This window comes from Maylandia zebra, linkage group LG22 (assembly GCF_041146795.1).
Source record: "Maylandia zebra isolate NMK-2024a linkage group LG22, Mzebra_GT3a, whole genome shotgun sequence".
Taxonomy (NCBI): domain Eukaryota; kingdom Metazoa; phylum Chordata; class Actinopteri; order Cichliformes; family Cichlidae; genus Maylandia; species Maylandia zebra.
In genome coordinates this window covers 12,427,763-12,442,953 of record NC_135187.1, presented here as the reverse complement: position 1 = coordinate 12,442,953, position 15,191 = coordinate 12,427,763, and the positions used below count along the sequence as shown (strand labels likewise).

Sequence of the window (15,191 nt, the reverse complement as noted above, 5' to 3'; positions counted from 1 at the left end):
TTGGGACTGTGTTAAGATCTGACCTTTCTCTGTTCTGTGTGATTTAGCACGCCTTGGTCTGGGGATATTATATTTAGATCTTCACACGTGTGAATCCATATTGACCCACAGTGGGGTCCTTGGACCTTATGAGTTAATGTGTAACAGTCGTTCTGAAGTTTTAGCTTCTTGCAACTACGGATACTGGATGCCTGTGCTGGCATTTCTCCTGCAGTGTTGCTATCAGTGTGTGAAGAGTGGGAGAAGAGGGCAGCACATTGAACACATTTTATAAGTGGTCAGAAACGTGTAAATAACTCATGAAAGAATAAAGTTATGTTGAAACCAAGCACACCATTGTTTTTCTTGTGACATTACCAATAAGTTTGATGTGTCACATGGCCCTCTTCCAAACAAAAGTTGTATCCAAGATGGCTGACTTCAAAATGGCCACTATGGTCACCACCCATCTTGAGGAGTTTGCCTCCTCACATATACTAATGTTTCACAAACAGGACTTTAATATCACCAACCATTCCCATTTTATTATAGTGTATCCATATAAATGGCCCACCCTGTATATATATATGTATATATATATATATATATATATATATATATATATATATATATATATATATATATATATATATATATATATATAGACAAACAGAAGAAGACGGCCGTAGTGATCGATGTAGCGGTTCCGAATGACAGCAATATCAGGAAGAAGGAACACGAGAAGCTGGAGAAATACCAAGGGCTCAGAGAAGAGCTCGAGAGGATGTGGAGGGTGAAGGTAACGGTGGTCCCCGTGGTAATCGGAGCACTAGGTGCGGTGACTCCCAAGCTAGGCGAGTGGCTCCAGCAGATCCCGGGAACAACATCGGAGATCTCTGTTCAGAAGAGCGCAGTCCTGGGAACAGCTAAGATACTGCGCAGGACCCTCAAGCTCCCAGGCCTCTGGTAGAGGACCCGAGCTTGAAGGATAAACCGCCCGCAGGGGCGTGCTGGGTGTTTTTATATACATATATATATATATATATATATATATATATATATATATATATATATATATATATATATATATATATATCAAAATGAAGCTAGTTTTTCTCAACGGGTCCCTGCATGAAGGCCATGAGCCTCTTTCTAATGCTGACAGGTTGAGCTGAACACCACACAAACCACATTCCTGCAGTCATGAGTTTGGGCTGAGCTCAGTCACGAGAGAGAGAAACAGAGCGAGAGAGAGAAAGAGAGAGAGAGAGAGGCTGAGACTCATTCGTGTGATAGAGGCATACGCTTCAATTCTGTGTGTGTCTGTAGGACCATCATGTGGTAATTCTCTCGATTAACAGGAGTTATGGTAGGAAGGACAAAGGGAATACAAAGATGACAGCTTTGGTGAACTGATGGAGTTTCATCTGAAGTTCAGGTAGGACATGTTTAGTCTTGCTTTGGAACTCTCACGTGTACAGGTGTCAGGAGAAACAAAATAACTTACAGAGGAACTTTTGCGCACAAAAAAAATGCGTAGGAGCAAAAATATTCAACCATTGTCATCGTCGAGGCTTCAGTTTAACGTCAGGTTAAGGATACACTGTTTAGTTTACGAGCAGGCAAAAAGGATGTGCAGTTTGCAACACCGGACATGAAAACATGATGCATTGTAAAGATAACAGCTGGGTGTTTACTGATAAAGCCCTCTGGGTGGTAAAAACATGCACCGAGTGCAAGATACAGCCTGCCTGCACATGTGTGAAATGTGTCATTCTTTTTCTTCCCCATCCTCATCTGCAGGTGCAGTGTAAGCAGGCAGTGATAAACTGTCTCCATGCCAGTACTGGCATTGTTAATAAGGTCTAACGTTAGACCTTATTAACAATCAAGGAAGTGAAAATGAAAGTAAATAAAGTCAGAATGAGAGCAGTGAGGAAGAGGTTAGACTTCAATAGGTTAGACACCGACAGTTTAAATTTCACACTTAACTGCTAAACTTTGTTTCCAACGACAGCCAGAGAGAGCTGGTTAAAAAACATTTAAGTTCATTACTTTTCTTTTATTTGACGGTCAGTTTTGGTGCTGGAGAGGGATCTGGTTCAGGTGTAGTGTCCACAAGAAACCTGTGTCTCCTCTTCTTTTATGAGACAGCTTCTCTGCTATGGCATTTTTGCACGTTTGTGTGCAACGAACGAGTTTTATTTTGGTAAAACTCCAAAATAATCACAACAATGTAATTTCTCAACAATTCAGCCCATTTGTTCTGCCTCCGTAAGCAGATATTGTATCAGTATTGCACAGCAGTAAAGGCCCACATCCCCGAAAGCAGAAGTTAAAGTTTCCTGCAAGGTTGCAGACTTCTCACAGTTAACTGTAAATGTGTTTATTAGCGATAAAGGCCTCTTTAAGGTTTTTTTTTTTGTCCCCGTTATCGTTATGGCTGTGGTTTCTTTAACATATTTAGCTTTTAGCTTTAGCTTTTTAAATTACTGGTCACAGATCGACTTTGGGTTTAGTTTCTTTTAGTTTACTTACAGAATACTGCAGTTTAGGGGAAACATGAGCTATACATGTGCACCTAAAGCTCTCATAGAGTTTATTCAAGTGGTGCAAAGATGTAGGGATCCATGGACTGCTGAAATGAACATGAAATGGAATGAGAACCTTACCTTATATGCTACATAGTCACCCTATAAAGGCCTCAGCCTCCTGTCAGATCAGCATTTAACACCTTACTAGTACTTAGCTGGGCTCACTTTTTATCTTCAGCGCTGCCATTCTGGATTCTGTGAACTGGTCCATTATCCAACCATTAAGTGATGGATACACTGTGACTGTTAAAAGGATGGATATGGTCAGCAACAATAGTCTGGTAGGCTGTGGTGTTTAAACTGTGCTCACTTAGTACTAAGGGGCAAAGTGTGTAAAAAGAAATGACACATCCACCATGCATCCTTGATGCGAGATTGGATGGCTCCACGCTTTTTATACCAAATTTAGATCCTACTATCTGAATGTGGCAGCAGAAATCGAGATTCATCAGACCAGGAAATATTGTCCAGTCTTTTTACATCCAATACTGGGAAACCTGTGAACAATGTAGCCTCGGTTTCCTGTTCTTAGCTGACAGGACAGGTATTCTGCTGCTGTAGTCCATCTGCTTCAAGGTTTGACGTGTTACATTTTCAAATGCTCTTACCTGTTATACCCACTGGTGATTTGAATTACTGTTGCCATTCTCCTCTGACCTCTGACATGAACAAGGCATTTTCACCACCAGAAGTACTGCTCACTGGATTTTGTTTTTTTATTTTTCAGACCATGTTTATGTACCTAAATGCATAAAGGTGCTGTCATATGATTGGCTTATTACACTTTTGTGTTAATGAACAGTTGAACAGGTGTATCTAACAGAGTGGCTGGCATATAGAGACTAATATACATGCTTTTCTCTGTGTTGGAGGACTGTGTGCTGCATTTGTAACATTTGACTGATGTAACTGATCATCAAGGTGATGTAAGAGTAAAAAAGTTCAAACATGCATCTAATATACAACATGCATAAAACCATGCAGCGCTACTGTTTATGTAAAACAGTACAGCTACACTTTTTTCAGGTGCTTGTCAAGTTACTTCTAGTATGTAATCAATGCAAAAGTGATTTTAACTTTTCCAGTCATTTCTCTCTAATATATTGACATGCCCATGACTCAGCTCTCTGCGCAGTTCAGTACTGATAGTAGCTAAATATTTTACTTCCTTTGGTTTTGTGTGTACCGTCTTGAAGTTCCCCTTTGTTGGGACTCATACACTAGGAAAAGAATAAATGAATGCATTCCTCTTTACTTTATCTCTTATCATGACGTGCTTCCTCACAAATGTGTTCTCCAGGCTTACCAAACAGTTTCCCAATGCTATTCATACTGGCAGTCACAACCTCTTACACGCACATGATTTTCTTTCTGACTGTCTTCTTGTGATTCTTGCAAAATCGTGCATGACTCTGCCATCACATGAGCCAGAGGAACTTTTAAGCTTAACAGTTTAGATTTTTTTTTTTTTAAATTTAATTGTTTTGTTCTTAAGGACACAATGACCCCCGAGATGATGGAGGACAGCAATGGAGTTTGCCACATAGTGGAGGAGAGGGAGGGGGACGTTCAAATTCAGTACTCCAGACCTCATGCGCGGGACAGCATCAACAGCAGACCTGACTGGTCGAACGGTAACTGCATTTTTTATTGTATGTATTTGATAAACAGCTCTTCATTCATCACATCCTTAGTTCGGTTTTTGTGCATCAAAGATCAGCTGCTGATGGAAGATGAATTTATGGCATATAGCTTTTTATGCTGATTTACTGGCAGTATTGTTTTGCAAGTTGACATTTGTAGCTTGTTAATGAAATGAATTGCCTTTTTACTGCGTCTGTTTGAAGGAACAAGGCTTCTGGTCTCAGTATGAATCAGGATGTTTAGCTGTTAGATATAAAACAGGAAGTAGGATAAATAAATAGCAAAATCTTTGTGCCTAACCCTGGCCAAAATGTAGCCTACTAAGGCCTATGGTGTAGAGAAATAATTGAATCAATTCATTTGGATTACTTTGATGTTTCTGCTTCTTTTTGCTGATACAAAACAGTCATGAGAGCATTCTTAACAGTGTAGGAAACCCTTCATCCTCTGCAGCTTGTGCTACCTGTGGTGCAATTTGATTTTCTATTTATTCGCTTCCCGAACCTCTCTTTTCATTCCTACACCTGGGACAAGCAGATATACCTTCTAATGAGACCTAAAAGCCGAGCTGCTTTTTTAAACCACCTCAGTGAGGTTAAATGTTGGACGTCACAGCAGTTTCTGAAACAAAGTACCACAAATGTTATTGTTCAGTCCCACAAACTGAGAACTTCTCTTGGGCATTTGAAAGCTGCCAGAAACATGAGTGTTCACTTCAATTCAGGCCTCATGTTTGAGTCTCACATTAAAAAAAGTTCTCCTAGTTAGAACCATCTATAGAATTAAAGCTACACTTTCACACTCAGATCTGCAGAAAGTCGTCTATGTACTTTTTAAGCCTGGATTATTGCACCTTCCTGCCGTCTGGCAGGTGCTTGGCATCTTACTGGATACTTCAGACAGCATCACATCACCCCCATCCTGGCTTCTCTCTGTCGGCTCAACGGATGAACTGATCTAAGAGTTTACTGATCGCTTTTTTAAAGCTTGTTTGGGTCTGCCTCCGAGCGAGGCAGCAGAATAACTGACCTTGTATGAGCCTGCTCGAGGCTTCAGGTGGGGCTTTTTAAGTGGTTCAAAAGGTTCAAATCTAGAGACAACCCTCAGCTGTGATGTGACCTTTCTGAGGAGACCATCCTTCAGAATTAACGGCTTCTTTTAAATAGCTTCTAAAAATTCATTTCTATAGACTTGCTTAGATGTGATGCCTTTTATCATCCTTTAGCTGTCTCCCTAACTGCCTGCCTCCAGTCTCTTTAAATATGTTAATATTTTTTATTCTTTTGTGTGTGTGTTTGTGTGACCTTAATCTTTGGAATTCATTTTAGTAGCCTAGATTTCCAGTTCTGTCAAAGCACTGGATTATTATCAAAGTTGTGTGTTTTCTACCAACTGATCTGTTGAATTGGTTGCAAATAACATGAACAAGCTGATAAATCATATTTAATAAAAGCCAAATTGGGTAATTCATCTCACACACTATATGGAGAAAAGTACTGGGCTTTGAATTCAGGTGTTTTCAGGTGTATACGACCAAGCACCAAACATGCAGTCTGCCTTTAAAAGCATTTGAGAAGGAATGGGTTAACTAAATCAGAGCGTGGTGCTGTAATAGGACGCCACCCCTGCAACAACTCAGTTCCTGAAATTTCCTCCTTCTTAGATATTCCACAATCATCTGTTATTTGTGATATGTGACGTGATAAGAAGTGGAAGCTTTTAGAGATCACGGCAACTCAGGCATAAAAAGTTACAGAGCTCGGTCGCTGCTGAAGTGGACAGTGTGGAAAAGCAGCCAACTCTGTGTTGGCTCAATAACTGCAGAGCTACAAGCCTCGGCTAGCATTAACATCAGCACAGAGACCGGGTGCTGGGAGCTTCATAGCGCAGGTTTCCATGGTCCAGAAGCACCTGTAGATGTAATGTGTAGGCAGTTTTGCCCACATAGTGCTTTAGTCAGACCTACACTACCTTCCACTATGATTATAGTGCCTGTTTCAGTTCAGAGAAAATATTAATGCAACAGTTGTGTAAAGGTTGAAAAAGCGAGTTAAAATCTCGTTCTTACTTACAGACTGTTTGCGTCAATCTAACCAATAATTCAAGAACTCTCTGGATGGATTGTTTGCAAGTTGTTTCTGACTCTGGCCTGTTTCAGTCTGTGATCCACACGCGTGTGTTTGGATATCTTAATACATTTTTAAGCTTTTTAGCACTAAAACAGAAATCATGGTACCACACTGAGTGCCCTTGTGCAGGCTTTTAAATACAGAGTGAAAGATTTTGGGTATGCAACACATGCTTACATGCAGTCCACGAATTCAACAGCCCAATAGCAATAACATTATTTGTAGGTGCAGTGCTGATTGGTTATAAAGTGGGCTTGCAAAGGAAGAAAACTGCATCGGAGATTTTAAAAAGCAGCACAGATCTGACTGCAGTGGGCAGTTTTCATTGTTTTTAGCACTGAGTTTCACTTCACTAGTTCTTTTGACTGCACAACTTCTGTGGTCTCCTCAGCAGCTAAAGATCCAAAAACAGACAAACCAGAGTAGCCCACAGGCAAACTGACACTGCCCCCATGTGACAGTACACAGCGACACACACAACACACAACCGTGCAGATTATTTCAGTGCAATAGCAGTGATCATCATCCTTCAACCTAACGTCATTCCTTATTTTTCCCCTCACTGTCCACGCCCCATCTGGAGTGGCTCCACACCCAAAGAGACTTTTGAAGCGGTGTGTGGGAGGCATTATGATCCCAAAATAGTTTTCACACAGACTTGATCTTGCTGACATGTTTTATTTTCATATATTCTTGGTTTCCTGTGACAAATGATTGAATCACACATGGCACATTTTAAACCAGCACAATCATTCTTACAGCTAACAGAGATGCTCTTTGAAACGAGGACAAAAAAAACCTGGATTATGCTCTCGTGGAACTGCTTCTGCACTCGCCTATTCAAACCTGAAGTGTGAAATTCCTCCTGCGCCTTATAATGAACCACATACCAGTGCTGGGACTGTTGTGCCAGGAATGCTTCGAGCCTGCACGCTTTACCAGAAACACATAAAGGCAATTTTCACCTCTGAGCACAGTTTCCTCATTTCCTTGTAAGTTACACAGTGTTAGATTTTATTTATGTTCTGTAAAGGTCTCGGATTAAAAAGCCTGCTCTAAATCTGTGGTGCATATTTTAACCCCACAGCTCATCCTGTGGCTACTTTTCTTAAAGTTGTTTGTGATGACTAACACACCAGAGGTGGACTGAGGTTTTAATGACCTACATTTAACAAAGGTTCACTATTGAAATCAGTTGATCTTTACGATTACTTTTTGGTCTTCCTTATTCTCATCGCATGCACACTGTCAGGTGTTGGTCTGTGATGTTTTTTGGTTTATGTATATGGATGAAATGAAATGAATCAATCAATCAATCGATTCAAAGGTTTTATTTCCATACTCTTGTCTTTCTCTCAGGTCAGTGTGTGGCGTCAGTGCCGAGCTGCTCGATGCTGTACCCCAGCTTTAATCTGCTTCGGTGCCGTGCCAAACTGGAGAGGGAGGGCTTCCAGGTTAACACGCGCACACACTGAACAGCAGCACGTTAGAGATCTTTACCAAATTAATTTGTTTGTTTCACGATTTTAGATTCCACGTGAAGACATGGAGACTCCACTGAAAACAGCTCTGGACGTCCCCTCGGTCAGGAGATACATGGTTTTCAACTCGGCTCAGTTTCATTTTATAATGGCGCCGGTATGATGATCTTTCTGTTCTCCATTATCACTTCCTGTGTTTATTTTGTTTGTTTTCAATATTTTTCTTTCGGTTTTCATTCTTTCTTTGAAATGTTTTTCTTGTGCAGGCTGTTTCTGGTAGTCAGAGTGAAAATAGAAAAGAGAGCAAAACAGACAAAGATCTCCATCAATCAGTTTGAGTAAATTCTGCACTTTCATCAAACCTCCAAGGTCTTGACTAACTGGATAGACAGGAAGTTTTCACAGGCTCATTGTTCAGAGGAATTCCCCTTAAAGGCTGCTACAACATCTTACAAAGAAATGCGGAAAAGTTACACAGATTTCAGGTTTTATAGACAGTGTACTCTCAAACAATCCCGAAAAAAACAAAACAACAATATTTATTTATTTTTTTAGTTGAAACTTTTAAATTATTTAACTAAATGATTTTATTGTGATTATCTATGTGCTTTGACTTATAATCTATTAAAATATCCATCAAAAGTATACCACATTTACTTTATTTCAATTGACTTTACACTAGTTCGGTATTAAAAAGCATTGTTCTTTATTAAATATCCAATACAAATAAATCTTCTTGTTTAGATCCAACTTTGCAAGCCTAAGCTATGCTTAGAAGAGGCTGTCCCCCGGCTACCCTTACAAACAAACTACACTTGTTCAGTCTTTTTCTGCAACATTTAGACTCTGATATGTAGCTCTTGGGGGTTCTTTTTTCTCTGGCCATTGCATGTTTGGATTTGCTGGGTCATCCGGTCCTGGAAGACCAGCACAGGACTGCGCAGAGTTGTGTGAAACAGTTGTGTAGTTTAGGTGACATATGGCAGAGAAAACAGGAAGTCCTTTCATTTGAGAGTCATGAATAGAGTAATTGCCATGATTTCAGTGTTTTTGCTCTGGCTGTAAGTATTGAGTGAAAAACTGTAGTTACTAATTCTTTTATGTTTATCTAGTAATTAATAAACAGACTAATAAGTTTGGAATTCCAATCAAAACAAGCATCATTAACACATCTCTGTGGGTTCTGGGTAAATTTGAGGTTTTTCATAAGAAATCCTTTATTAATAACTCTGAACAAACATCAACAACAACAGTAAAAATCACCCTTTTAATGTTCCATTACCAGTCACACAGAGGCAGAGTGAAATCCAGCTAGACTTAAATTCGAGCAGAGTTTGTGCTCAGCGAAGATGCAAAAACATCAACGTTCTTATTCGCTTAGTTTCACTCAGTATTTTCACAAGTGGGTCCGCCCTACAGTTTTGAGAACCAGAATATTTAATGGTTTAGCTTCACAGCTGACACTCCTAAAGCCTCCTCCCCTCTGCTTCCACCAGGTGCTGTATGTGGTTTTGTGGTGTGCGGTGTTTTCCACCCTCCACCTCTACATCACCGTTAGCGACTACTGGGTCCTCTGTCTCTCCGTCAGCCTGATCTCCATCGTCCTCACCACTGCCGTCATCCTCATCCTTCACTGCAGTAACAAGGAGGTAAGTCAGCTGTCACGGCATGCCAGTAAAGCCAGTTTTGACACAAGTCTGACCCTGAACTGATTCTCAAACCATTCTGTGTCAGATCAATGTGAATTTAGATATTCGGTTGGTCCAGGTTAACGAGATGCTGGTGAGACACAAGCTGCTGGTGGGCGTGGCTGACTGGGTGCGAAACTGCACCGGAAACATGAAGGTTAGTTTGATAACATCAGTTCAAACTGGCAGAATATGAAGCTGAGTATGGGCTGTTTCATACAGTTCAGGCTACCAACTTCCATTTCATTCATTTCCCCCTTCTTTGTTTACAACCTGCCAAAGATAAATACACAAATACAGAGATGACTGACGATTCAGCACCAATGACAGCAAACAGTCAGACAGAAGGGAAACGGCCAATGAGAGGAAGTAAAACCTTTAATTGACCTCAGTGGAAAACATTGTGATGTGGAGGAAAAGTGTGCAGGATAACGATAAAGGTTTAGGAAAAGTTCACAGGAGTAATAATATTGCATGTTGTGGTGCAGGGCATCTTCCATGCTTTAAACAGATCTATTAAAATGAAATAATGTGGTGATTAATAGACATCAGTGGTCCACTGAAGCTCGTGTCTGCTGTCCCCTCTCTGTGTCTCTCTGTAGCTGTACTTCGTGTATTGGGACATGTCCCCCTGTTTGAGGGCGCTGACTGAAACTTTAGAGGAGCTCAGCTTTGCGACGACTGACACTCAGGTGAGAGAGTCAAGTACATCTGTCGCCCGGTTTGTTCTGCTGCTGCTGCCGCATCGATTTTTCTGGAGCTCCGCTGTTTGCCCTCCTTCCAGATCGATAGAAATATAACTCCAGGTTGCCGCAGGAAACAAACGCAGACATTTGGTCTTTAAAATGATAAAATCGATGTCTAACTCCCATCAGAAAAAACTGAAGAGCAAGATGTCTCACTTCGTCCTGGTGACCAAAGTGTCGGCCGGAGAATCAGATGCGGAGGAGCAGGACTCCGATGAGCAGACGCCTCTGCTGGAGAATGGCAGCGCAGCCAGCGGCCGATCATCCAACCAGCAGAAGGACGCCACAGCCACCAAAAACTACAGCCTCGTCCCCGATGCAGCTTTACCTTCTCAGGTGAGAGACATGATGGTCTGGGCGATAGTAGACCCACGTTAGTCATATCAGCAACAGATCTATCACATCTGGCTGATCACAGATGTGTGCAGCTTCACGGGGCACTAAAATCAGAGCTGAAGCGTTCTGCTTTTCATTGGAGGAGCAAAATGGCTTCTGTTACCAAACCTCACAAGCTTGTTTTATATCGTGGGTCACATTCAGCTCACTTTGATCTTAAATGGGCCGTACCAGTGCAAAGAAGTTTAACTACACATGTAATCCCTGAGTGCGGTTTCAACGGGACGTGTCAGTTTTTCTCTTTGACAAAGACATGCTGCTTTTGTGAATAAAAAGAAATCTGTCAGCACGACTACTTGGGCTTAAATTCTAAGAAATGAATGGGTAAAACAGCTCAGTAGTGGCTCATTACCCAAACTGTGTTTTTCCCCCCTCTCTGGTTCTTTCTTGGTTCTTGCCAGATTCTAAAAATAGGTAGAGCCTCAGCTGAACAATACACAATATACTGTATTACACCATGTCATTATTTATTCAGCGGAAATTAAGCCAAAAGCAGTGAGTGAAAAACTGAGTATGTGCCATGATTCAGTAGCTTGTACAGCCATCTCCAGCACACGTGCAGCTAGCCAGTTGGATGTGGGGTGAGCACCTCCTTCTTATATCAAATAGTCACTGAAAAATGTGCCACCCAAAAGAAGAGGAGGGCAAAAATGTTTATTTAGATTTGTTTTTAAAGTTGTTGTTTTTTCATGTAAAGGTTTAGGAAATATTAGTGTTTGTGCCTTACATTCTTTGACCCACTTACCCACCACAGGTGCTCAGACTCGCTGATGATCAGTCAGTCGAGTGCATTTGAGCAGCAGCGCCTGTCTGCTGATTACTGTTGCACTAGACCTTGCACTAGTATTTTCAGTTAATGAGCATCTGATCGTTTTTATGGCTACGTTTATATGACTGAGACCTTAATAAGCCCCTTGTTTCAAAGTGTAGCCTGCAGAAAAGGCTTAACTAATCATTTCAAAGCACATTTAAGATTGCATTTTGATAGTTTCAATCCCACCTCGCATTTTCTCTCACACACATCCAATATCTGCTTATGTCCTTGTTTTTATCCTTGCAGGCTAAAGCCTACCAGCTCCTCATGACCTACAGTGCGGCTTATGTGAAGCTCCTCGTGTCTGAAAGGCTCTCAGGATCGTCACACCACAGAGGTCAGAGAAGCCACTGCACCACAGCCCCCATCTGCCTCTGTCAGTACATCAAAACAAAGATCCTTCAATAACAACCAAAAGCAAACCAGAAACACAGAGAGCTGCTGGAAACTACACAAACTGACATATGGGAGAATTTTTCTCAGGAGGCATTATGGATCAAGAACATTTTGATTCCCAGAAGGACTTGTTTGGAGCCTCAAACTCTTCATTTCCTTAGTTTTAAGGTTATCGCTCTCTTGCTGCATGTCAGCTGCTGTTTTCTTGCCCGCTCTGTTTGCACCAGCTGGATGTTTACTCATTTGCACGCTGCCAAACGCTGTCACTGCAGAACACAGGTCCGTCCAGCTGCTGTAAAACAATGTTTGTCCTCCCGTGTGCATGGCAGTCAGCCGTGGCCACTGCTTACTACTGTTTAAATTATTTGTACATATATTAAATACAGGTTATTATGACTTGACACACAGTATATGTATATATGCGTTTTTCTCAAGTAGAGTTTTGAGGCACTTGTGCTATTTCCATATTATGTTACTGCTCTGTCTCACTACATTACTCCAACCCTAGGCAATCACACTTTGTAATTTTAGTAATTGTTAAATTGTTCTTGCAAGTCCAGACAATCACATATTCCACACGTATTAAAACCTATCCATATTTTTATCAAAAAGGCTCATTTTGCTGTTTTTTTTTTAAAGAGTTTTGTGGGATTGAGTTTTGCATCTTTGATAGCTTAGACCTTAGAGGGTAAATATTTATATTGTGATACAAAAATCCCAGTTTTTAATAAAAACACAGAAACAAGCACTGGTATGTTGCATGTTTTTTTTTTAGGTGTTTTCTTGTAATTCACTGTAGAAAAACTTGAAAAAGTGCATTTGGGGTAAATTTAAGGGTCATAAAACATCGATGGCTGCCTGTGACAGGTCTCCTTCTGACTGATGAACAGTAAATGAAAATGATGAAGCAATATGTACGTATGTTTGCCTTTAAAATGCATTCAAGCGCAGTATTCGATTGAATAAACTTATTGTGCTGTTGTAGACAAGGACACTAAGCCTGTCGAGTGATTTGTAGACAAAGACACAATGTGTGAAGGGAAAGTGATGTCAGTGTGTAATGAGCTTTGTTTTTTTCATCCTGGCAAAAAAATATTGTTTTGTGCTTCTACACCTGCGGTTTTACTTCCCAGAATCCATCCTGAAATATTTCCAGACGTCGCCCATCAGTCCTGATGTTGGGGCCGGGATGACAGCCCAGCGAGAGAGCAGCAAGATGACACAAACACAAACAGCAAGACAGCCAGCGTGGCCGACACGGGGGGGAAGCTGGGACCGTGTGATAGAGGAGAGAGGCGTGCAGCGTGAGGCCAAGTTAAACGATCTCAGAGACACCGGCTCTCCTCAGGAGGCTAAACGACCATCTGTGATCCTGCACACACGGGCTGGCTCGACTCCCACCTTTTCCCTCCAACCTCTTTTCTGTTGGACAGAGACCTCGCACCATTTAAAGAGGCAATACCACAGATTTTAATGATTCTTATATGCAAAAAAGCAATATAGAAGAGGTTTCAAATGCAAAGTGACAAACCTGTAATAAAAGATCACTAAAAGAAATAAAGTATACCAAACTTTGGGTAATAAATTGCACAAAAATGCTAGCGCTAACAAAAATGATACTAATTAAAACTCACATATGAAAACTGATATTTAATTCCTTATTTTAAATTCATGAGAGACTTTAATAAACCCTCCAAGGCTTTCAGGCTTTACATGAATAATTTTCATAAAATGTGAAATCAGTGCAAGATTCTCAGAATAGATGAATTGCATGGAGGGAAGATGTAAGGTCTGGAATTCAAATAGCCTATGCTGAGATCAATAAACAAACAATAAATACACATTTTTAAACTGGTGCAATATCAATAACTATGTGCGCAATTAATTATAGTAGTGTTATTGAAGAAAAGAAACGGACCAGTGAACAAATAAAAAGGCATGAAAACTACCACTGGAAAAAAGTGACCTGTTTTCTAAAATGTAAGAAATCTTCAAATGAGGACTATTTATGGACTTTATGTGAGGGGGGCCTGACAGACATATGTACATAAAAGCAGTTCATGAACACAGAAACTGACGGGAAAGAACGCATAAGTCTGGGAAGGAACAACAAAAGGGGAGGTGATAAAATATTTGGGTGACTTACGTTACTTTCTGGTCTCAAGAGAAAGGAACTAATTGAATAAGTCCCCACTAGATAATGAGGGCATGCAATGTACTTATTTTCTTGGGTAAATTGTTCATTCTATTCAGTTCATTTTAAATGTTAGCTTACTTCTGATCCATTCACTAACTCATCTAAGTCTTTATTTTATGCCAGCAGATGGTGCGTTTCAGTCACAGCCCTCCTTTTCACCCACTCATTCTCCAAGTCTGTAACTCTTTTGGTTTCTCGCGGTCAGGTTAGTGAAATAAAGGAGCTGAAATCTGCTTTGAGATCTGCACTATTCAGGTTGAAAGTAAAGTCGGGGAAACCCAGAAGCATACTGGTTCAGACAGCAACTAAGGGGAACCACAGGACTGTATATACACTGAGAGCTCAGGGGTCCCCAAAACTCACATACAGACACTGCTTTCACTTTTTTCGTGCTTTTACTTTTATTTACAACAACAGTTGTTGCTTGTTTGGAACCTAAAGTGACCATAATTGTCTTTAGCTTACAATATAAAGCACCTTGAGGCAACCATTATTGTGATTTGGTGCTATATAAATAAAACTGAATTGAATTGAATTGAGAGGGTGGATCACCTAATGCTAACAACCTTGGTCAGTAATGCTTTAATGCTAAATATTTTTATTTGTAAGTCACTTGAACTCAGGTCTCGCCTGGCCTTTAAACTGTTTGTCAGTCATTTGTCCATTTACTTTTGATCATATGAAAATAGCTCAGTTAAACCCTTTGACCTAAAGCTGAAAGTCTGCACTTCAATCACATCTTGATTCTAGGATTTAACGTCCACTGTGGTGACAAAACGACAAAAAAATACTGTCCAAAGACTTAATGGTGTGGAAAGGGAGTGAAATCAACCTTGTGGTGGTTCCAGAGGGGAAAAGATCCATTTATAATTATTAATCGTGTTTTCGATAACTGTGGGTTTGATAATGAGTCTTTTTTTCATCCATTCCGGACCAAAGAGGCAAAAAAAAAAGATGGCCAGGAAACAACATGAAAGTGACCGATGTGATATGATTTTACATGTTTATACAGTAAAACAGTTAAGGAAGGTTTATTAATTTTAATGTGCAGAGCCCAAAACCTGCAGCACATCCTGTGATTAAACAGAAGATAGCAAGAGACACTGTAGTCCATGTTCTGACAGAGG

General features: G+C 40.5%; 1 protein-coding gene across 3 annotated transcripts; it reads left to right on the top strand.

Moving 5' to 3' along the window:
- The first annotated feature begins 1,257 nt into the window (after positions 1-1,257).
- tmem268 (transmembrane protein 268) lies at positions 1,258-12,855 on the top strand. Of its 3 annotated transcripts, none has more exons than XM_012918573.3 (9): positions 1,258-1,417; positions 4,069-4,207; positions 7,706-7,800; positions 7,877-7,984; positions 9,324-9,476; positions 9,595-9,672; positions 10,118-10,207; positions 10,391-10,597; positions 11,718-12,855. In XM_012918573.3, the coding sequence occupies exons 2-9, from the start codon at positions 4,075-4,077 to the stop codon at positions 11,877-11,879; spliced, it is 1,026 nt and encodes a 341-aa protein (XP_012774027.1). In that variant the 5' UTR covers positions 1,258-1,417; positions 4,069-4,074; the 3' UTR covers positions 11,880-12,855. The 3 variants fall into 3 exon arrangements, with proteins under 3 accessions (XP_012774027.1, XP_004549026.1, XP_004549028.1); XM_004548969.3 differs by having other exon boundaries at positions 9,562-9,672; XM_004548971.3 differs by lacking the exon at positions 1,258-1,417 and adding an exon at positions 7,108-7,338 and having other exon boundaries at positions 4,133-4,207; positions 9,562-9,672.
- Positions 12,856-15,191: the final 2,336 nt, after the last annotated feature.